This window comes from Rhinopithecus roxellana, chromosome 11, assembly GCF_007565055.1.
Source record: "Rhinopithecus roxellana isolate Shanxi Qingling chromosome 11, ASM756505v1, whole genome shotgun sequence".
NCBI classification, from domain to species: domain Eukaryota; kingdom Metazoa; phylum Chordata; class Mammalia; order Primates; family Cercopithecidae; genus Rhinopithecus; species Rhinopithecus roxellana.
The window spans coordinates 79116517-79140573 of NC_044559.1; the positions used below are offsets into that span (position 1 = coordinate 79116517).

Consider the following 24057-nt stretch of genomic DNA (forward strand, 5'->3'; position numbering starts at 1 on the left):
ATTTTAAAATATTTTTAACTATAGGAAAATGAAAATACAACTTACGAAATTTGTGAGATGCAGCAAATACAGTATTAGAGGCAAAAGTATTGCTTTGAATGAATATATGAGAAAAGAAGATCTAAAATCAATCATCTAAGTTTCCACCTTAAGAAAAATTTGAGCTAATTAATTACAAAGGAAGCAGAAAAAATAAATAAAGAGCAGGAATCAATAAAATTAAAAACAGGAAGTCAGTAGAGAAATATCAACAAAACCAAAAGCTAACAGTTCTTTAAAGAGATCAATAAAATTGATAATCCTCTTGCCAGGATAACTAAGAGAAAAAAAAAAAAAAAAGACACCAATTACCAATATCAGAAATGAAAGTGGAGACATCACTACAAAGCCCAAGGACATTAAAAAGGATAATGAAGAAATATTATGAACAATTCTTTTTTTTTTTTTTTTTTTTTTTTTGAGATGGAGTCTTGTGCTCTGTTGTCCAGGTGCCATCCTGGCTCATTGGAACCTCCACTTTCCGGGTTCAAGCAATTCTCCTGCCTCAGCCTCCCAAGGAGTTGGGACTACAGGTGCATGCCACCATGTACAGCTATTTTTTTAATTAATATTTTTAGTACAGCTAATATTTTTAGTACAGACAGGGTTTCACCACGTTGGCCAGGCTGGTCTCGAACTTCTGACCTCAAGTGATCCACCCGCCTTGGCCTCCCAAAGTGCTGGGATTACAGGCACGAGATACCACACCTGGCCTGTTATGAACAATTCTATGCCCCAAATTTGATAACCTGAATGAAATGAACCAATTCCTTGAAATATACCCAAACTAACATAAGAAATTGAATCAATAATTAATAATCTTCCAAAACAGAAAGCACAGACCCAGATGGGTTCACTGATGAATTCTACCAAATATTTAAGGAAGAAATTATATCAATTATCTATAATCTCTTCCATAAGATAGATGCAGAGGAAATACTTCATCACTCATTATAAGAAGCCAGCATTACTCTAATACCAAAACTAGACAAAGGCATTACCAAAAAAGAAACGTACAGACCAGTATCTCTTATGAATGTAAATGCAAAAAATCCTCAAGAAAATATTAGCAAATCTAATCCAACAATGTATAAAAAGAATTCTATACCATGACCATGTGGGATTTATCCTAGGTATGCACAACTGGTTCAATGTTAAAAAAAAAAATCAATTAATTTAATCAATTGCATCAAGAGGCTAAAGAACAAAAATCACATGATAAAACATCAATAGATGGTGGAAAAGCATTTGACAACATCCAACACTATTCATGATGAAAATTCTCAGTAAACTAGGAATAGAGGGGAACTTCCTCAACTTGATAAAGAAAATCTACAAAAAACCTATAGCTAATATCATACTTTATGGTGAGAAGCTAGAAGCTGTCTCTCTAAGATCAAGAACAAGGCAAGGATGTCCCCACTCATCACTGCTTTTCAACATTGTTCTAGAAGTCCTAGTTAATGCAATAGAAAAAGGAAATAAAAGTTACACTAATTAGGAAAGAAGAAATAAAATTGTCTTTGCTTACAGACGACATGATTGTCTGTGGAGAAAGTCCAAAAATACCAACAGAAAAACTTCTGCAACTAATAAGCAATAACAGCAAGTTTACAAGATAGAAGGCTAATGTACAAAAGTCAATCACTTTCTTACAATATAACAGCAATGAACAAGTAAAATTTAAAATTTAAAACATACTACCATAAAAATGAAATACTTATGTATAAATCTAACGAAATATACGCAAGATCCGTATGAGGAAAAGTACAAAACTCTAATGAAAGATAAAAAGAAGAAGAAAATAAATGAAGAGATGTTCCATGTTTATGATTAAGAAGACTCACTGGGTGCGGTGGCTCTCGCCTGTAATGTCAGCACTTTGGGAGGTCGAGGCAGGTGGATCACCTGAGGTCAGGAGTTCAAGACAAGCCTGACCAGCATGGAGAAACCCTGTCTCTACTAAAAACACAAAATTAGCCCAGCATGGTGGTGCATGCCTATAATCCCAGCTACTCAGGAGGCTGAGGCAGGAGAATCGCTTGAACCCGGGAGGCGGAGCTTGCAGTGAGCTGAGATCGTGCCATTGCACTCCAGCCTGGGCAACAAAAGCCAAAATTCTGTCTCAAAAAGAAAAAAAAGACTCAATGTCATTTAGATGTCAGCTTTTCTCAACTTGATCTACAGATTCCACACAATCCCAATCAAAATCTCAGCAAATTATTTTGGGAATGATAAACTGATTCTAAAGTTACACAGAGACAAAAGACCCAGAATAGCCAACTGAATATTGAAGAAAAAGTCAGAGGATTGACACTACTAGAATTCAAGACTTACGAAAAGGCTACAATAATTAAGACAGTGTGGCACTGGAGAAAGAGCAGACAAATAGGTCAATGGAACAGAATAGAGATCCCAGAAATAAGCCCACATAAATATAGTCAACTGATCTTTGACAAAGGAGCAAAGGCAATACAATGGAGCAAAGATACGCATTTCAACAAATGGTACTGGAACAACTGGACATTGACAGGCAAAAAAAAAAAAAATCAATCTACACACAGACCTTACATCCATCATAAAAATTAACTCAAAATGGTTTACAGACCTAAATGTAAAGTACAAAACTATACAACTCCTAGAAGATAACACAGAAAATTTAGATGGCCTTGAGTATGGTGATGACTTTTTAGATCAATACTAAAGGCATGATCTACAAAAAAATAAAAATTAAAATACAGTAGTCCCCCTTACCCTTGGGAAATATGTTCTAAGACCCCCAGTGGATGCCTGAAACCACGGATAATACTTAACCCTGTATGTGGTTTTTTCCTATACATGATAATGTTTTATCAACTTTATAAATTTATAAACTAGACACAATAAGACATTAACAATAAAATAGAGAAATTATAACAAAATACTATAATAAAAGTTATATGAATGTGTTCTCTCGCTCACACACACACACACACACACATGCACACATACACAGACACACACACAAGCACACAAAATATCTTAATATTTTCAGACTGCAGCTGACCATGGGTAACCAAAACTGTGGAAAGTGAAACTGTGATAAGGGGAGACTACTATAATTGATAAGCTGGAGTTTGCTAAAATTTAAAATGTCTGCTCTGTGAAAAGACAAGCCATAGAAAGACAGAACATATTTGCCAAAGGCATGCCTGACAAAGGACTGTTATCCAAAATATACAAAGAACTCTTAAAACTCAACAATAAGAAATTGAACAATCTGATTTTAAAATGAGCAAAAGACCTGTATATCATCAAAGAAGATATACAGATGGCAAGTAAGCATGTGAAGAGATGTTCAATATCGTATGTCATTAGGGAATTGCAAATTAAGACAATGAGACACCACTACACAGCTATGAGAATGGCCAAAATTCAAAACACTGACAGCAGCAAATACTGGAGAAAATGTGGTGCAAGAGGAATTCTCATTCAATGCTGCTGGGAATGCACAATGGGACCAACACTTTGGAAGGTATCTTGCCAGCTTCTTGAAAAACTAAACATATTCTTGGATGATCCAGCAATCACTTCCTTCGGTATTTACCAAAATGAACTAAAAACATAAAACCGGGCCGGGCGCGGTGGCTCAAGCCTGTAATCCCAGCACTTTGGGAGGCTGAGACGGGCGGATCACGAGGTCAGGAGATCGAGACCATCCTGGCTAACATGGTGAAACCCCATCTCTACTAAAAAAATACAAAAAAACTAGCCGGGCGCGGTGGCGGGCGCCTGTAGTCCCAGCTACACACAGGAGGCTGAGGCAGGAGAATGGCATAAACCCAGGAGGCGGAGCTTGTAGTGAGCGGAGATCCGGCCACTGCACTCCAGCCTGGGAGACAGAGCGAGACTCCGTCTCAAAAAAAAACAAAAACAAAAACAAAAACATAAAACCACACAAAAAATTGCACGCATAAGTTTAGAGAAGACTTATTAACAACAGCCAAAACTTGGAAGCAACTAAGACGTCCTTCAGTAGGTGAATGGGTAAATAAACTGTGGTGTTCCCAGACAATAGAATATTACTCAGCACTAAAAAGAAATGAGCTATCAAGCTATGGAAAGGCATGGAGGAAATATAAATGCATATTACTAAGTGAAAGAAACCAACCTGAAATAGCTAAATACTGTCTGGTTCCAATTACGTAATAGTCTGGAAAAGGCAAAACTATGGAGACAAGAAAAAGATCTGTGGTTTCCAGAGGATTGGGGGAGGGAAGGATGAATACACACAGCACAATTTTTAGTGTAGTGAAACTATGCTGTGTAATACTACAATGATAGATACATGTCATTACACACTTGTCCAAAGCCATAAAATGTACAACACTGGGAATGACTGATACTGTAAACTACAGACTTTGAGTGACAGTGTGTCAATGTAAGTTCATTGGTTGTAAAAAAATGATCCACTGCGGTGCAAGATGCTGACAGTGAAGGAGGTTGTGTGTACGTGGGGACAGGAGTTATATGGAACACTCTGTACTTTCTCCTCAAATCTGCTATGAACCTACAACTGCCATAGTTTTTACATTTAAATATATATGCAGATCTAATCCAGAAATAGGCAAGGTGAATAATAACTGTGACTGATCATAGTTTATTCCTGGAATGCAAAGTTGGTTTAACAACCAAAAACTACCTTACACAATAATTTTAAAAAATGATCAAAAGAGTTGGCGCTTGAGTTTTGCCTCATTTGAATGGACCAACAGCTAGACATATACTGTCCAAGAAACATTCATCAAATCTCTGAAGGATGACATCATGTTAGCCTTCAAACTGCTTTCCATACATGATGTCTCAAATATTGTATGTTTGAAATATTACACCGAGCAGTCAAGCAAAGGTAACTGGGCACACAAAGAGATAAGATAACATCTGCTAGCCAAAACTATCAGAAACAATATTTGATGTAGGCAGACCTATAGGAGCTCCAGATGCTGGAATTTCCAGACATATGAAATAGCTGTACTTACTATGTTCAAGGAGATAAAGGCCAAGCTTGAAATTTCAGCAGGGAACAGTAAACTGTAAAAAGTGATACAGTAGATTTGAAAAAGAACCAGCTAGGAACACAAGAATTAAAAATACACAAAATTGACATGAGGAACTTAATGTATGGAGCCAGCGTATTCTTAACACATTCTCTAGGTAGTTCTAATCATCCACTGTGTTTGAAAATTAGAATAATAGATTATTATTTAAAAAATCTTAACAGCCTTGTCCTCAAATCCACTGTTTTCTTTTTAACCTTTTTAAGATGTTTTTATTGGTTTAATTTACACATAATAATTTTAACTACGTATGGGGTACATAGTGATGTTTTGATACATATAATGTATGGTGATCAGATCAGGGTAATTACCACATCCATCATCTCAAACATGTATCGTTTCTTTATGTTGGGAATATTCAATATTCTCCTTCTTGCTATTTAAAACTGTATATTATTGGTAACTATGGTCATTCAACAGTGGTATGAAACACTAGAACTTATTCCTTCTATCTAGCTGGAATTTTTTATCCTTTAACAAATCTCTCCCTAACATGCAGCCCCCCCCACCACCTTCCTCCTACCCTTTCCAGCCTTTAATATCCTGTTATATTTTTTACTTCTATGGGATCAACTTTCTTTTTTGGGTCCCACACATAAGTGAGAACTTGTGGTGTTTAACTTTCCATTTCTGGCTTATTTCACTTAACATAATGTTCTCCAGTTCCACTCATGTTGCCACAAATGACAAGATTTCATTCTTTTTTATGGCTGAATAGTATATGATTGAGTATATATACCACATTTTCTTTATCCATGCATCTGTTGTTGAGATACCGAGGCTGATTCCATATATTGGCTATTGTGAATAGTTCTGCAATAAACACAGGGGTGCAGATGCCTCCTTGATATACTGATTTCCTTTTGTTTGGATAAATGCCCAGTAGCAGGATTGCTGGATCATTACTGTTTTCTAATCCAGCTCCTAGAATGCCTCCAGAATTATTTTTCTAATACATAAATTTGATATCTCAGTACCTTATTTAAAAGTATTTTAGATAAAACCCAATTCTCTAGCCTCATGGCTAATGAGCCTTCACCATCTACCCTGTATCTTTGATATACTGTCTGATTAGCTAAACAGATCCCATTCATTCCTGCTTGCTTTTTCAATTTCCTCTATCTAGAATGGCTTTCCCCATCTTGTCTGCCTGCTTAATTCCTACTAATACACTTAGGAACACAATTTGCATGTCATCTCTGAGAAAAATAAATCACTCAACTGTACTCTCATACTCTGTCATAGCTCTACTAAAACACTTACCATACAATATTATAGTTACATATGAAATTCTCTTCTACCCCTCGTCCCCTGCAGTTATACTGCAATAACTCAAAGGCTAGGAGATATATATATATATATATATATGCATCAAGAACCTAAATTATACCTATTGCATTAAACATAATATTTTTTGAATAAAGAATTCATGGAAATAAGCCAGAAAATCTTAAGAAATCTAAGATCAATTCAAGAATTCTGTCCTTCAAGTTCTGCTATAGAAAAGGCCTAGAGTTTGCTAATATTAGGTCACACATTGAATTGGAAGCAGAATGGTATTCTACCACACTTTGATGCCTTGCGTTTTGTAGCTAAAGCGATTTACCAGAAAAATGTACCAGGAGGGAAATATGTGAAAAGATCAGACTGGATTCAAAGGGAGAGTGGCAAGTATCTTTGAATAGCTGCCTAAATAAATAAAATATGGGGATTGACAAGAAGAAAGAATAGTAGCATAGAAGCTTCTCCTTCAAAGACAAGGAGAGAGCCAAAATAGCCTCATATATACACTGATATATCCATTAACTGACTTAACTTTGAGGTTCAATGGACAGTAGGAACACTCCCCCTTAAAGGGGTTAGTGTTAAACCACATTAGTGAGTAAATCCTTCTATTTCTATATGCTGTGAACAATCTATAGAGAGCCAGAACAATGTTTCAGAAGCAGAAAAACTCCCCACCTCTGCTACCTCAAGACCATGTCTGCCCAAGATAAAGAGAGTCTCTTACACAACTTAATCTAAGAGCTGAGGAAACCATTATGCTTGGGATAGACAGGGTTTAGCTGATTATGATGTCTTTATAGATCATAAATTTTATTCCAGATCTATGAATTAGGAGACAAAAAACCCACCCTATATTTCAAGCTCAATTGCAATCTCGGCGCAAAGCATTTCATCACTTTCTGGCATATAAGAGTACCTTAGTCAACTTTATTTTTGCAAAGTTATTAGTACGATCTTATTTGTTTAGTCTGAAGCCTGCCATAAGATACAAGCCTGAGATAAAGACAGGATGAATACAACTTTTAATATAATGCTGATATACAAAACCGTATTCCTGTAATCAAATATAGATATTCAGAGTATTTTCAAACTGTAACCCTTTCCAAGTCTCTGTTTCTGATAAAATGAAAAAACATTCCCTCAAATTCTATCCTGTTTAATTTGTGAAAACTTAACTTTATTCTTTTAATTTTCTTTAATTAATAATTTAGGTTTCTCGGAAGGGCACAGGGGCTCAAGCCTGTAATCTCAGCACTCTGGGAGGCCGAGACGGGCAGATCACGAGGTCAGGAGATCGAGACCATCCTGGCTAACACGGTGAAACCCATCTCTACTAAAAAATACAAAAAAACTAGCCGGGCGAGGTGGCGGATGCCTGTAGTCCCAGCTACTCGGGAGGCTGAGGCAGGAGAATGGCGTAAACCCGGGAGGCGGAGCTTGCAGTGAGCTGAGATCTGGCCACTGCACTCCAGCCCAGGCAACAGAGCGAGACCCCGTCTCAAAAAAAAAAATTATTTAGGTTTCTCTCTTGAGGCTCATACTTCTCCCTTCTCCCAGAAGCACAGGCCCAGAAATATTACTAGCTCCTCTCCAATCTTTAGACCACAAAAATTAATTTTTATGAAATCCATTTATACATAGAAATGCATAATAATTTATTAACCATCAATAAAGAACACACATGCAACTGGAAATGTAGTTATTCACTGCCTTTTCAAGGTGATAACAGATAAAGTAAATAAAGGTGAAAACAAAACATGCAATAGTGCAACAATTTTTTAAACTTTTCAAGAAGAACTTCTGGTCAGGCATGGTGGCACATGCCTGTAATCCCAACACTTTGGGAGGCCAAGGCAGAGGATCACTTAAGCCCAGGAGTTCAAGAACAGCCAGGGAAACACAGTGAGACCCTGTCTCTACTAAAAGTAGAAAAAATTAGCCAGGTATGGTGGTGTGCACCTGTAGTCTCAGCTACTAAGGAGGCTAAGGTGGAAGGATCATTTGAACCCAGGAGGTCAAGGCTGCAGTGAGCCATGACCGTGCCACTGCATTCTAGCCTGGGCAACAGAGTGAGATCCTGTCTCAAAAACAAAATTTCTAAAGAATAACTTCTGAACACAGTCCAGCCCCTCTACAATTTAACATCAGTGAAAGAATTGCTTTGTTTTTGCAGTACACTTAGTCAAATTTTACAGCAAGAATATTGATATTTAAGCATAATTAAAACCAATAAACTTTTCAAATATTCTATTACACATACCAATAAAATCAGAAACCAGAAAATTAAGCTCTAACATGTTCTAAGTTTTATGTATGTAACATTTAACTACTGCTCACAAAACACATGTATGCTAGTCCATTCCATAATGTTGTTCCTGCAGTAAAAAATTTCAAAAGCAAAGGCTTAACTGAGGAAAGCGACCTATTCTACTTTTAAACAATTTGAAGCTGTCTGATTAAGAAATTAGTATCTTACAACTTTTTTCCTCACCTGTCAAAAGTTATGTGAAACTGATTCAACCACTCAACTCAAACTTCACCAGAAAATGGCATGAGTATTGATGAAAAACTTGATCATCTAAGGACTACAATCTCATTTTCATGTTAAAGATGCCAATATAAAAGCAGTGCCTAGCAAAAAAAGGTAAGTTTCACTGAGAGATTATCGTTTTGACATAAACAGTGCATATTCAATCTAGTATGCAATTGTATCATAATTATATATAACATGGTTCATTTGAAACCATTCTCACTTGCAGTTTCGAGTTCCTAAGACAAATCATGTAGCTGTATTCCAACTTTACCTACTAATTTAGAAAAAAAAAAAAACATACTCAGGTCAACTGAACTACGATATAACTGAAATACTATTTATAATTAACAGATGTAATTTTTTTTTTTTTTTTTTTTTTTTTTTTTTTTTGAGACGGAGTCTCGCTCTGCCGCTCAGGCTGGAGTGCAGTGGCCGGGTCTCAGCTCACTGCAAGCTCCGCCTCCCGGGTTTACGCCATTCTCCTGCCTCAGCCTCCCAAGCAGCTGGGACTACAGGCGCCCGCCACCTCGCCCTGCTAGTTTTTTGTATTTTTTTAGTAGAGACGGGGTTTCACCATGTTAGCCAGGATGGTCTCGATCTCCTGACCTCGTGATCCGCCCGTCTCGGCCTCCCAAAGTGCTGGGATTACAGGCTTGAGCCACCGCGCCCGGCCAACAGATGTAATTTTTAACCTGGCTCACCAACTGGTTCAAAAGGCCACAAGTGGAATTTCACATCTGCAAGAGAACACATGTGATAATCCTCAAAAAGTAATACTGCGAATGTTCTTGTGATTTGGGAATTGATCATCAAGTTAAATGCCAAACTTCAGTCAGTTTGGCTTTGCTATAATCCTAAAATGTTTTTTATGTTTCTTTACTATTAACATGGAAAGCACTAAAACTGATTAGACTTGTAATAAAAGTTACTGCAGGAATAAAAAAAGTTTTAAAATATTTAACCTATTCTTTCACTTATGAACTCACGTATCTCTGAAAAGCTACAGGTACAAAATATGTAAAGTTAAATTACATATATACGTGTGTGTGTATATATACACATCTATATAATTAAATATGGTGACACTTCATTCTTGAAATGGAAAACATATACCACATATGCAAAATATATACATGCAAAAATAATTACGTGTTTTCCACACAAAAAAAGAATTTTACAAGTCCTAAAAATGTGAAAGTGAACTGAGATATATCATTCCATGTTTAATATTTTATAAAGAGAATATAATCATGCGTTGTTTCACTAATAATAGAGAAAAAAAGGGTTTTTGTGTGTGTGTGTGTTTTTTTTTTTTTTTCTTGAAACAGCTCAGGCTAGAGTACAGTGGTGCAAACTCCGCTCACTACAACCTCCACCTCCCAGGTTCAAGCGATTCTCCTGCCTCAGCCTCCCAAGTAGCTGGGATTACAGGTAAGCGCTACTACAGGCCATTAATTTTTTTGTGTTTTTACTATAAATGGGGTTGGTCAGGCTAATCTGGAACTCCTGACCTCAAGTGATCCACCCACCTCAGCCTCCCAAAGTGCTGGGATTATAGGCGTGAGCCACCGCACTCAGCAAAAACTTTGTAAATTAAATCTTTTTTTCTTTACTTAGGTGTAATCTTACAGATTTTTTTTTTTTTTTTATACTTTAAGTTCTAGGGTACATGTGCATGACGTGCAGGTTTGTTATATATATATACATGTCCCATGTTGGTGTGCTGCACCCATTAACTCATCATTTACATTAGGTATATCTCTTAATGCTATCCCTTCCCCCCACCCCCTCCCCACAATAGGACCCGGTGTGTGATACTCCCCTTCCTGTGTCCAGGTGATCTCATTGTTCAATTCCCACCTATGAGTGAGAACATGCGGTATTTGGTTTTCTGTTCTTGCGATAGCTTGCTGAGAATGATGGTTTCCAGCTGCATCCATGTCCCTACAGATGTCTTTCTATTAAAGAAATGTTTGGTTTAATAACATATTTAAAAATATGGCAACTCTGCAGGGCACAGTGGTGTGTGCCTGTACTGCCCTGTACTCAGGAGGCTAAGACGGGAGGATTGCTTGAGCCCAGGAGTTTAAGGCCAGCCTGGGCAACATAGTGAGCCCCATCTCCCCCAAAAAACTTTTTTTTTTTTTTTTTTCAAAAAATGTTTTAAAAGAATCAACAACTTCTTTCTGAAGACCTGCTTTAAAAAGTTATTAGCCAATGAAATACTACTACTCTAATCTCCTAATAAAGCTTACTGCTTTATCATTCAAAAAGCAAGTGAGGCATCATTTCTCCAAGCAGTTTTTTACACCTAAATTGCCAGCTACCTCTTCATTTCCTAAAGCCTTAACACCTTAAGACCCTATCCCAAAACATGACAGAAGTGTCCTAACATTCCTCATGGCTTTACTGATACTGTCCTCACTTTCAGTTTCTGATTCCAAACATAATAACATCTATCTGAAAGCATACATGGTAAAGGAGCTCAGATACACAGTTTTATATTCATCTTTTAGAGAATTCAAAAGTCAGTGTTGTGAAAAAATGTTTTAGAACAGAGACATAAGACTGGAAATTCACCATTACAATAAAAAGAAAATCATGCCCACTTTGAAAAATGAGAATAGCAGGGAAGAGGACAGCAAAATTAGACAAATAAGGAGTAGAGGACACACACTGAAGTAGAGATAGTAGAAAGCAAGAGGTAGAAACAAGTTCCATCACATAGTAAAAGTAATACGTTTCTTTCTTTCTTTCTTTTTTTTTTGAAACAGAGTTTTGCTCTTGTCATCCCGGCTGGAGTGCAATGGCGCAATCTCAGCTCACTATAACCTCCGCCTCCCAGGTTCAAGTGATTTTCCTGCCTCAGCCTTCTGAGCAGCTGGAATTATAGGCACCCACTACTACACCGAGCTAATTTTTGAACTTTTAGTAGAGACCAGGTTTCACCATGTTGGCCAGGCTGGTCTCGAACTCCTGACCTCAGGTGACACACCAGCCTCAGCCTCCCAAAGTGTTGAGATTAAAGGTGAGCCACCGCACCCAGCTGATACATACTTTGAAGGTGGAAAAGGGTCAGAAGAAAAATGACTTGACTATACATAATGTCTCCCAGAGAACAAACATAACCACAAAAAGGGCACTGAAATATATACTAATACCTGTGACATAGCTGGAAAGCTCAAAAACTAAAGTAAGTGGCGCAGAGAAATAATCATCAGTTTAAAGGATCAGAGAAGGGGCCGCAGAGGCAGAGGCAGCAACTACATTTCAACTCTACTCCTCCTTCTCAAATAAAAAAGAGCTGTTCTTTTCCTGACCACTCATGAAGTTTTACTGTTATTGTTGCTGTTTTTTGAGACGTAGTCTCACTCTTTTGCCAGGCTGGAGTGCAGTGGCACAATCTTGGCTCACTGCAATATCTGCCTCCCAGGTTCAAGTGATTCTCCCGCCTCAGCCTCCCAAGTAGCTGGGACTACAGGCACGTGTCACCATGCCCAGCTAATTTTTATATTTTTAGTAGAGATGGGGTTTCACTATGCTGGTCAGGATGGTCTCGATCTCCTGACCTCGTGATCCGCCCACCTCATCCTCCCAAAGTGCTGGGATTACAGGTGTGAGCCACCGCTCCCAGCCCACTCATCAAGTTTTTATACCATATGTATAAAAAAGAGAATGTGAGGCTTTCCAAAATGAAAATAGCAGATTAAAGGTATACAGCATACCAGTAAAGATAATTATCCAACCAGTAATTTATTCAGAGACTTATGGTAAGAAAATATCATAGAACGGTAGTTTATATAAATATATAAAAATGTATGTGCATGCATATTTAAACTACTATAGAAAATCAAGAATACCTGTAAAAACCTTCAGTAGCAAGACCACTGTTTCGCCTCTAGAGGGCGAACCTGGTCTTCTGAAAACTTCTAGACAAGAGAAGTTACCTTCAGACTACCAAAAAAAAACAAAGGAGCTAAAATTTAAGATGTCACAATAGCAGAGATTCCCAACCTTTCTTGATAAATGGCTTTAGTGTCTCTAATCTTTTTCACAGTAACTCTTAAGCCAAAAGAAATACCTAATGATTCTGCTTAATAAGTAGCTATGTCCAAACAATTTAATAAGGATGTATATCTTAACACTTAGTAACCGCTAAAAAAAAAAATACGCATAAATTGAAAAAAGAAATATGTTTTCTTTCATTCTTTTTTTTTTTTTTTTTTTTTTTTTGAGATGGAGTCTTGCTCTGGTGCAGTGGCATGATCTTGGCTCACCGCAACCTCCACCTTCCAGGTTCAAGTGATTCTCCTGTCTCATCCCCCGAGGAGCCTAGGACTATAAGCATGCACCACCATGCCTGGTTAATTTTTTGTATTTTTGGTAGAGACAGGGTTTCACCATGTTGGCCAGGCTGCTCTTGAACTCCTGACCTCAAGTGATTCGCCCACTTCTGCCTTCCAAAGTTCTGGGATTACAGGCATGAGCCACTACACCCAGCCTCATTCTTAAATAACCACAATTAATTACCAATTTGGGCATGTGTGGCTTTATGCATTGGATACAATTTCTCAAACCTTAAAAGCAGATTAGACATCACCCTCATTTCCACTCCCACGCTGACTTTTGTACAGTATCTGGTTTTTATCACAACAAACTCAGAAAAAACAGATTCACAAAGATATGATGTCACAGAAAAGTATGTAGTAGCACTTAATGTTGGAACTGTGTACTGCTTCAAATTAACAGTCTGCACCATATCCAACTGATGTGGAATATCACTGAGTTTGCCTGAAAAAATTTAAATATCCCACACTACCCCACTGTGTTAAGTGCAGCACACCAGAGTGTCTGAGCACATGGTTTAGGAATCACAGCACACAGTTTTAAGTACCAATAGACAAATTATTTACTATTTTAATCGCTTGTAAAGAAAATTAACTATAAGCCAGGTGTGGTGGCACATACCTGTAGTCCCAGCTTCTCAGGAAGCTGAGGCAGGAGCATCATCATTTAAGCCCAGGAGTTTGAAGGCAGCCTGGGCGACATAGCAATACCAAGTCTCTTGAAAAAAGAAATTAAGTTAGTTCACAGGCAGAGGAGGAGGCACATGGTCTAAGTGCTGACTAGCTACATAGTTCAGGCAAATCCTTCAAAAGGGAAAGGGATGGGCTGCTTAGAAAGACAGCTCTCTCAGCAACTTCCGTTTGTCTTATGCTTCTCTCAGGGACAAACATGCAGTCATCTAGTGCGGTGCATGTACATTCTATGGGGGTGAACACCTTGGTTCTGTTTAAACAGCTAGTGCTTTTGACAGCTGTGCCAGGAAGAGTTAGGACCAACTACAAAATAATATGGGTTCTAAAAACATAGTGTGTTTCCCTAACTTTCTGTTTTTCCTGAGGAAAAAAATAAATCTTTTATTCAAATGCAAAAAGAAGAAAAACAACTACAATAATGTTTTTAAAGATCTAAAATTATTTTCTCATATTACTTGGAAAACCAGTTTTTCTTCTGAGCAATAAAAGGAACACTATTAAATCCTTAAAGGAAGGTATCTTTTCCAAATTGAATGACGATCATTGCCTTCATGTGATTGTCTTTATAAATGCTAGCTGTGTTAAACCTGGTAAACTGCAATTGGGAAGGATAAAAATAGGAAATGTATTATATGTCGTCTTCTGAGCAATAACTTCTCTGAACTTTAAACACTGCAGATTGATCCAGTCTCACTGCTTTCCATTCTCACTAATCTAGTACTGAAGAGCCAAAGTTCAGAAGTCAAATAAGATCAGAAAGTCTTAAGAACTCAAGAATATAGATGTTAATAGAGATATCAGAAGAAATAGCTTCCAGATTACTAGAAACAGATTGTGTACCAACTTTTCTCATTTACAAAGTCCTTGGTTTAGAGAGGACACCAGAAAAGTGACAAAGGAAAGAGTTCAACCTCATAATCTACTCAGTTTTTGGTTTTTAATATTTCATCAGTTCACAACAACCAATATTCAGAAAAACTGTGCCACTGACAAATGCTACCAACTTCAACTGGAAGTCAAACAGTATGTGGTGAGAGTGATTAGCTAAGAAAAAATCTATTCAAGGAATAACTGGTTTAAAAAAAGTCAATGTTCTATTTCTTTGAAGAATTTTCTGAATTACAAAAGACAACAGAAAATATGTGACCTGTTTTTCTAAAAAATTTAGCAGGTCCCTATAAATACTTATAATCCCAAAAGTCTGTATCTAGAAAAATAAGAATAAAAATAGCATATGGTTAGTTATCAAAAAAAAATAAGAAGAAGAATGCTTAAAAAGCTAGGGTAAACTACATGGCTATGTCAGTACTTACCTGCTGAATGATTTTGGATGTTTTCTGAAGATTCTCTCTAGGAGGGACTTTACCAAATAATTTCCAACCAGGAGCACTATGGACAACTGATTTGAGTTCCTTTGTCCTTTTTGGAAAAAGGTTTCTGAAACACAGAAAAGTTACATGAATTATGTTTTTTGTAACCAGAGAGCTATTTAACAGTAATTTTATAATAAGTTTGTTCCCAAGGCAAAAACAAAAATACTTTTAAATAAAACTATTTCTACTACTTACACCACTATTACTTAGAATAATAAGGCTCAATTAAGAATATGTGGCTTAATACCTAATGAATGCAGGGCTTAAAACCTAGATGACAGGTTGACAGGTGCAGCAAACCACCATGGCACATGTATACCTATGTAACAAACCTGCACATTCTGCACATGTGGCCCAGAACTTAAAATAAAATAAAGACTATCTGGCTTATATAGAGGTATTAGAAGAATCATCAACAGAAATAATAAAAAGATAAACAAATTGGAAGGAAAATGACAGCCATAAATAAGACATGAACATTTGTCTAAATCAGCTACAAAGTATACTAGAATTGACTGTACATGTGCTTAACAATAACAGCCAAAATTCTGAAAACAAAAACATTTAAAAGAAACTATATAACAGTTAAAGGATTCAGTAATACAATATTTGGATATTATTTAGAGTAATAATTTGTTATTTATTATAAAATTAAAACTACCAATCCCCTATTGCTATAATATATACACGTAACCTGTTTTTCCTAGGCCTGCTATGTACAAGAAAGCTTATTACAAAAGAGTCAATATATAACCAAGGAAGAAAGTATCTCTCACTGAAAAATCTTAAAAAAAAAAAAAAAAAAAAAAAAAAAAAAAAAAAAACCCAGGCCAGGTACGGTGGCTTACACCAGTAATCCCAGCACTTTGGGAGGCAGAAGTGGGCGGATCATGAGGTCAGCAGTTCGAGACTAGCCTGGCTAACATGGTGAAACCCCCGTCTCTACTAAAAATACAAAAATTAGCCGGGCGTGGGGGCGGGCGCCTGTAATCCCAGCTACTCGGGAAGCTGAGGCAGGAGAATCGCTTGAACCCTGAAGGCGGAGGCTGCAGTGAGCTGAGACCACCTCATTGCACTCTGCGTCATTAAGCACCCTGCAGAGGTATTAAGGATTTACCTATTATCTCCATGTCCTAACCAACCAAATTAAGTACCTATTTTTTTATGTAAGCAGGGATGATACTCAAAAATGTACCCATCAAAACAACATGACCAGGGCCCAATGAACCAATTAGAAAGGTACTGATGAATTCAACTCAATATAAACCCTTTGCATAAGCTATAAATGAACAGTAAGAAAATTTCTAATTCACACAAACAATTAATTACAAACAGTTCCAAACTGGTTGAAGTCCCAAATAATTAGATTTATCTATACTCAAAATGCCATATCAATATATATTAAAAGTGCAGATTAGTGATAATAGAAAATAACTTTTTAATGAAAAATGTTAAGGGACTCCTACAAAAGAATGCAGGATAATCAATAAAGAAAAGAAGCCGGGAGCAGTGGCTCAAGCCTGTAATCCCAGCACTTTGGGAGGCCGAGACCGGCGGATCACGAGGTCAGGAGATCCAGACCATCCTGGCTAACACGGTGAAACCCCGTCTCTACTAAAAAATGCAAAAAACTAGCCGGGCAAGGTGGCGGGCACCTGTAGTCCCAGCTACTCAGGAGGCTGAGGCAGGAGAATGGCGTAAACCCGGGAGGCGGAGCTTGCAGTGAGCTGAAATCTAGCCACTGCACTCCAGCCCGGGCGACAGAGCGAGACTCCGTCTCAAAAAAAAAAAAAAAAAAAAAAAAAAAAAAAAAAACAGAAAAGAAAAGAAATTGCCAGGCATAGTGGCTCATGCCTGTAATCCCAATACTGGGAGGCCAAAGCTAAAGGATCACTTGAACCCAAGAGTTTGAGAACAGCCTAGGCAATGTAGTGAGACCTTGTCACTACAAAAAATAAAAATAAATAGCCAGGCATGGTGGTGCACACCTTGTAGTCCCTGCTACTTGGGAGGCTGAGGTGGGACAATCACTTGGGCCCAGGAGTTAAGGATGCAGTGAGCTGTGATACTGCCAGTGTACTGCAGCCTGGGCAACAGACCAAGACTCTGCCTCCAAAAAAAAAAAAAAAAAAGAAATAAAAAGAAAAGAAACACTCTTATTTCCTCAAGTGTATAACAGAAATAAACATATGACACTAGAATAATTGCTACTTTAAGATACTCTGGAGGTTTCACCTCAGAGACCATGTATAGTGACTTAATTCTCTACTTCATAAGATCACTAAATAGCTGAAAGTTTTCAATAATGAATATGCTGAGGACTAGGAATACTTCTAGGAAAAAAAGTTCAAGCCTCAAAGGATGGTCTATTAATTTAAACAATGTTTGATACATTGTATACCACTTATCAAGAAAACACTTTGTAGCTGATTTAAACAAATGTTTACATCTTATTTACGGCTATCATTTTCCTTCCAATTTGTTTATCTTTTTATTATTTCTGTTGATGATTCTTCTAATACCTCTTAGCTCCAAATTCACCTTTATGCTCTGGGACAACAGAAAAAATTCCTTTAATCATTTCTCCTTTAAAACAAACATGAAATTGTTACGCTTTCTGGGTAGAGGGCACCAAAGGGGCACTGAAGGAGAAAGGGGCTATCCTGTGGTTTCCAGCTGCTGCAGAGTGGATCAGGGGTAGAGGTGTGAGGACATCCAGTAAAACTCTGCTTAGCTAGATGCCCAGACTGCAGCCCCTCAGCAAACTTGCAGCCTTGCTGAACCTGCAGCCGCAACCTGGAGATGGCGTCCGTGCAGCCTGCTCAACATAAAAACTGACTCCACCAAAGGCTTCTTGCCAGCATCAGTGTGCCAATTTCCTCTGCAAGCCCCACACAGGCCAGACAGTTCTCATCAAGTCATACTCCCTCTACAATTCCTATGTGACCTGCCTGCACCCTAAAGGTTTCCTATCTACCTACACTAATAAACACGGGAAAAAAATCTTTGTCACTATGGTTTAAGAAAAGAATTCTTGGATATGACACCAAAAGCATGATCTATAAAATACAAAGTTGATGAACTGGGCTTAATTACATTTAAAACATTTGAACTTCAAAAGACATCATGGATGCAAAATGACAGAATAGAAAGATCTAGGGGTCAGTCTCCCCACCAAAGTAAAAGTTGAGCTAGAAAGAGTAACTGGAGCGGGGCACGGTGGCTCACATCTATAATCCTAGCACTTTGGGAGGCCGAGGCGGGTGGATCACCTGAGGTCAGGAGTTCAAGACCAGCCTGGGCAACATGGTGAAACCCTGTCTCTAGTAAAAATACAAAAAATTAGCCGGGCATGGTGGTGCACACCTGTAATCCCAGCTACTCAGGAGGCTGAGGCAGGAAAATTGCTTGAACCCATGAGGCGGAGGTTGCAGTGAGCTGAGATGGTGCCACGGTACTCCAGCCTGGGAGACAGAGCAAGACTCTGTCTCAAAAAACCTAAGAGTTTAAAAAAAGACTAAGAGTAACTGAAATCAAGCACTTTAGTAGAATTCTAGGAACTGACCAAACCCTTTTAACAACCAGGGGAGTGCTTGATGAAGGAAGAGGCTACTGATCTTTCGTAAGTATGAATAAGCAGCATGCATAAACCAATTGCCCTCCCCTATTCCTCAGAACCACCACCACCATACCCAACACCTCTTGTGGCAGTGGGGATAGCAGCTACGTTCCCAGAGTTGCTAACTGGTGCCAGGAGGAACAGTGGGGATCATGTCCTTCAAAATTTAGGGTTGTACATTTTGGTTGGTCTGGCCCTGAGGGAGTGATGCAGGCATGCATCAGTTTCAGTACTCTCCACAGCAGTGGCTTTCACTGTAAGTATTTATCAGAACACTAAAGAAGGTAAAACCTTTTTGTCTCCTTTTCTGGAGCCAGATATCTAAGAAAATCTTTGTCAGGTCACCAGCTAACCACAGAGACAACAGAACAAAAACTGGTTCCATACACAATATGGAATACATACTTTGCGAAAATAGTTCATAAAGTCACAAGCAGGTGGCTTCAGCCCTCGACAAGCAAAAAACAGCAATCATTGAGGAGTGGGAGAAACAGATTTATAGAGTTACCATACTGTAATACTCAGAGTATCCAGCTGTCAACAACAAAAAATTACAAAACATACAAAGAAACGGGAAAGTATGGCCCATAAACCTAGAAATAGGAATTTGACAAAAATCATCCCTGAGGTAGCCCAAAGTAATTACCAAAGACATTAAATCAATTTCATTTAAAAAAAAAAAAAAAAAAAAAAAAAAAAAAAAAAAAAAGCTCTAGGAGATTGAAAAAAAAAAAAAAAAAAACATGGACAAAGAACTAAAGGAAATAAAGGGAATAAAGGGGGAAAATGAACAAAATGAGAATTCCAGTAAAGGCAGAAATTATAATAAGCAACAAAACAAATTCTGGAGCTGAAAAACAACTAAATTAAAAAATTCACCAGATGTATTCAACAGCAAATTTGAGCAGGCAGAAGAAAGAACTGGCAAATGTGAAGATAAGAAAATTGAAACTTTTCACTCTCAGTAGTAGAAAGAAAAAAGAATTAAGAAAAAGGAACAGAGCCTGAGGGGCCTGTGAGACATTACTGAGTGTACCAACTATGTACCATAAAAGACCTAGAAGAAGGGAAAGACAAAGAGGTAGAAAAAATACTTAAAGAAATAACCCACTTTGAGAGGCCAAGGAGGGTGGATCACAAGGTCAGGAGATCAAGACCATACTGGCTAACATGGTGAAACCCCCGTCTCTACTAAAAAATACAAAAAATTAGCTGGGCAAGGTGGCGGGTGCGTGCAGTCCCAGCTACTCCAGAGGCTGAGGCAGGAGAATGGCATGAACTCAGGAGGCAGAGCTTGCAGTAAGCCAAGATCGGGCTCTGTACTCCAGCCTGGGCGACAGAGCGAGACTCTATCTCAAAAAAAAAAAAAAAAAGAAAGAACCAAAAACTTCCCAAATCTGAGGAAAGACATAATCTACACATCCAAGAAACTCAACAAACTTTAAGCAGAATAAACTCAAGGAGGTTCACAATGAGATACATTATAGTCAAACAGCTGAAACTCAAAGACAAAGAGAAGTTTGAAAACAGTAAGTGAGAGGTACCATCAAAACCAGGGGTCCTCAATAAGATTAACAGCTTATTTCTCTTCAGAAACCATGGAGGCCAGAAGTAAGATTACATATTTAAAGGTCAGAAAGGGAAAAAAATATTGTCCACCAAAAATTCTATATCCAACAAAACTATCCTTCAAGAATGAAGGAGAGGCCTGGCACAACGGCTCAAGCCTGTAATCCCAGCACTCTGGGAGGTCGAGGCGGGTGGATCACAAGGTCAAGAGATCGAGACCATCCTGGCCAACATGGTGAAACCCCATCTCTACTAAAAATACAAAAATTAGCCGGGCATGGTGGTGTGCGCCTGTAGTACCAGCTACATGGGAGGCTTAGGCAGGAGAATCGCTTGAACCCAGGAGGAGGCAGAGGTTGCAATGAGCCAAGATCACGTCACTTCACTCTAGCCTGGATGACAGAGTGAGACTCTGTCTCAAAAAAAAAAAAAAGAAAAGTTGTGTAAATAGATAATGGTGATGGTTGTACAGCACTGTAAATGTACTTAATGTTACTGAATTGTACAATTATATGCTTAAAAATGGGTGAAATGTTAAGTTTTATACTATGTAAACGTTACTACAATTTTTAAAAATACGTTATTAAGAAAATTAAAAGATAAGCTACAGATTGAGAGAAAATATTTGCACCACGTATGTCTGAGTAAAGACTCCTTTTTCTTTTTTTGAGATAGAGTCTCACTCTGTCACCCAGGCTGGAGCGCAGTGGCACAGTCTCGGCTCACTGCAAGCTCCGCTTCCCAGGTTCACGCCATTCTCCTGCCTCAGCTTCCCCAGTAGCCGGGACTACACGGCGCCCGCCACCACGCCCAGCTAATTTTTTGTATTTTTAGTAGAGAAAGGGTTTCACTGTGTTAGCCAGGACGGTCTCAATCTCCTGATCTCATGATCCGCCCAGCTTGGCCTCCCAAGTGCTGGGATTACAGATGTGAGCCACCACACCAGGCCTGAGGAAATACTTTTAACCAAACAATATAAAGAACTCTTACAGATCAATAATAAGAAGTGCTAAAAACAAATAAGATAAAGGTTTTAAACAGAGATTTTATCAAAAATGATATATTAAAAGCTAATAAGCTACCTAGAAAGACACTTAGTATCATTAGTCATCAGGGAAATACAAACCAAAATCACAATGAGATATCGCTTTATACCCTCAAAGGCAGCTATAATAAAAAACACAGACAATAAGAAGTGTGGAGAAGTTAGAACTCTCATACATTGCTGGTGGAAATGTCAAAGTATGCAGCCATTTTGGAAAACAATTTGGCAGCCTTTAAAAAGTTAAACGTAAAAACCTAGCATTCCATCCATAGTTATCCATCCAAGAGGAATGAAAACATAGGTCTACACAAAGACTTGCACAAGAATGTTAACCGTAGCATTATTCGTAATAGCCAAAATGTGAAGACACCCCCAAATGCCCATCAATTACTAAATTTGTAAACAAAATGTAATACATCCATGCAATGGAATACTATTCAGCAATAAAAAGGAATGAAAAGAACTGATACATGCTACACATCTGGATGAACATACAAACTAAATGTAATAAGCCCAATATGTAAGACCTCATCTTGTATAATTCTATTCATATGAATTGTCCAGAAAAGGTAAATCTATAATAGAGATAGAAAGTAGAAGAGTGGTTGCCTGGGGTTGGTTTAGGAATGGAGATTGACTGCAAATGGGCACAAAGGATTTCACTAGTGTGACAGAAATGATCTAAAAATAGATTGTGATGATGGCTGCACAACTCTATGAATTTACTAACAATCATTAAACTATACACTTAAAGTGAATGAATTTTATGGTATGTAAATTATATCTCAACAAAGAGACAGAGTGCAAAAGACTGCAATAGTCAGGATCAACAATGCCAAAAGAGCAAAAATTTAAAAGACAAGAAATACCAGAAACAACTATTTTTTGCCAATAATTTAGAACACTTTGACAAAACAGGCAGATTTATAGAAAAATATAACTTGCCCACAGACCCAAAACTATATTAAAAACTAAAATGGTTAAAATTTTCCCCATAAAAAATCAGACATAGAGATTTTACATGAAAGCTGTAACAAGTTTTCAAGATAGTGTGTATCAATTTTATATAAACCATTTTAAAGAATAAAAGAGCAAAAAAACTCTAATCAAATTTGGAAGGTCAATATGAACTCAAGAGCAAACCAGATGAGAACAGCTTATGACTGTAAAATTACATACCAATATACAATATAATCCATGAACGCAGAAGCAAAAATCCTAAACAAAGTATTAGCAAACTAAATATAATCTTGTATAAGGTAGATAAAGACATCATAACTAGGTTGGGTTTGCCTCAGAAATGCAAAAGTAGGCCAGGCGCGGTGGCTCACGCCTGTAATCCCAGCACTTTGGGAGGCTGAGGTGTGCAGATCACTTGAGGTCAGGAGTTCAAAACCAGCCTGGCCAACATGGTGAAACCCCCGTCTCTATTAAAAATACAAAAATTAGCTGGACATTGTGGCAAGCACCTGTAATTCCAGCTACTCGGGAGGCTGAGACACAGAATCGCTTGAACCGAGGAGGCGGAGGTTGCAGTGAGTCAAGATTGTGCCACCACTGCACTCCAGCCTGGGCAACAGAGTGAGACTCCATCTCAAAAGAAAAAAAAAAGAAAAAGAAAAAGAAATGCAAAAGAAGTCAAACATTACAAGATCTTAAATGCAATTCAATAATTCAATACATTAACAGAATAAAAGAAAAACTACATGGTCATCTCAATAAAAGCAGAAAAAAGGATGGTAAAATTAAATACTTCATTCATGATAAAACTGTTAAAGCACTCCAGCCAGGGCAACAGGAGTGAAACCCTATCTCAAAAAAAAAAAAAAAGTTATTCTTGATAAAACGCTGGAAACATATTCTTTTGAAATCAGGTCAGGAACAAGACAAGAATGCTACTATTTCTATTTCTCCCTTCCAAGTACTAACCAGGCCTGACACTGTTTAGCTTCCAAGATCAGGTGAGATCAGGCGCATGCAGGATGGTATGGTTACAGACTACAATCCCAACTCTATTCGGCATTGTATTGAAGGTATTACCTAGCGTAGTAAGACAAGAAAGAGAAAAGGGAGAAGGATTGGAAATGGAGAAGCAAGTCATTATTCACTGATAACATAAAAAGGTCTGCATTTTTAAAGTAAAAAATCTACTATCAAATCATTAGAAATAGTTTTTAGTAAGTGGTTGGCTTTAAGATTTTTTTCCGGCCGGGTGCGGTGGCTCACGCCTGTAATCTCAACACTTTGGGAGGCCGAGGCAAGTGGATCATGAGGTCAGGGGATCGAGACCACCCTGGCTAACATGGTGAAACCCCATCTCTACTAAAAATACAAAAAAAAATTAGCCGGGCATGGTGGTGGGCGCCTTGTAGTCCCAGCTACTCAGGAGGCTGAGGCAGAAGAATGGCATGAACCCAGGATGCGGAGCTTGCAGTGAGCCGAGATCACACCACTGCA

The 24057-nt window shown here is 37.9% G+C and overlaps 1 protein-coding gene across 2 annotated transcripts in view; it reads right to left on the reverse strand.

Annotated features, from left to right (window-relative positions):
* The window catches only part of TBC1D12 (TBC1 domain family member 12), a 149376-nt gene that overhangs the window by 87809 nt on the left and 37510 nt on the right, over positions 1–24057 (reverse strand). The window contains exons 1-2 of one of the 2 annotated variants that reach the window (XM_030941414.1): positions 8914–9127; positions 5058–5109 (exon numbers count right to left, since the gene is read on the reverse strand). Coding sequence is in view for 1 of the 2 variants with exons in the window: in XM_010368128.2 (XP_010366430.1) it covers positions 15308–15431 (124 nt within the window). In the remaining variant the exon portion in view is untranslated. Of the gene's footprint in view, positions 1–5057; positions 5110–8913; positions 9128–15307; positions 15432–24057 lie in introns of those variants that run through there. The other variant, XM_010368128.2, reaches the window with a different exon arrangement.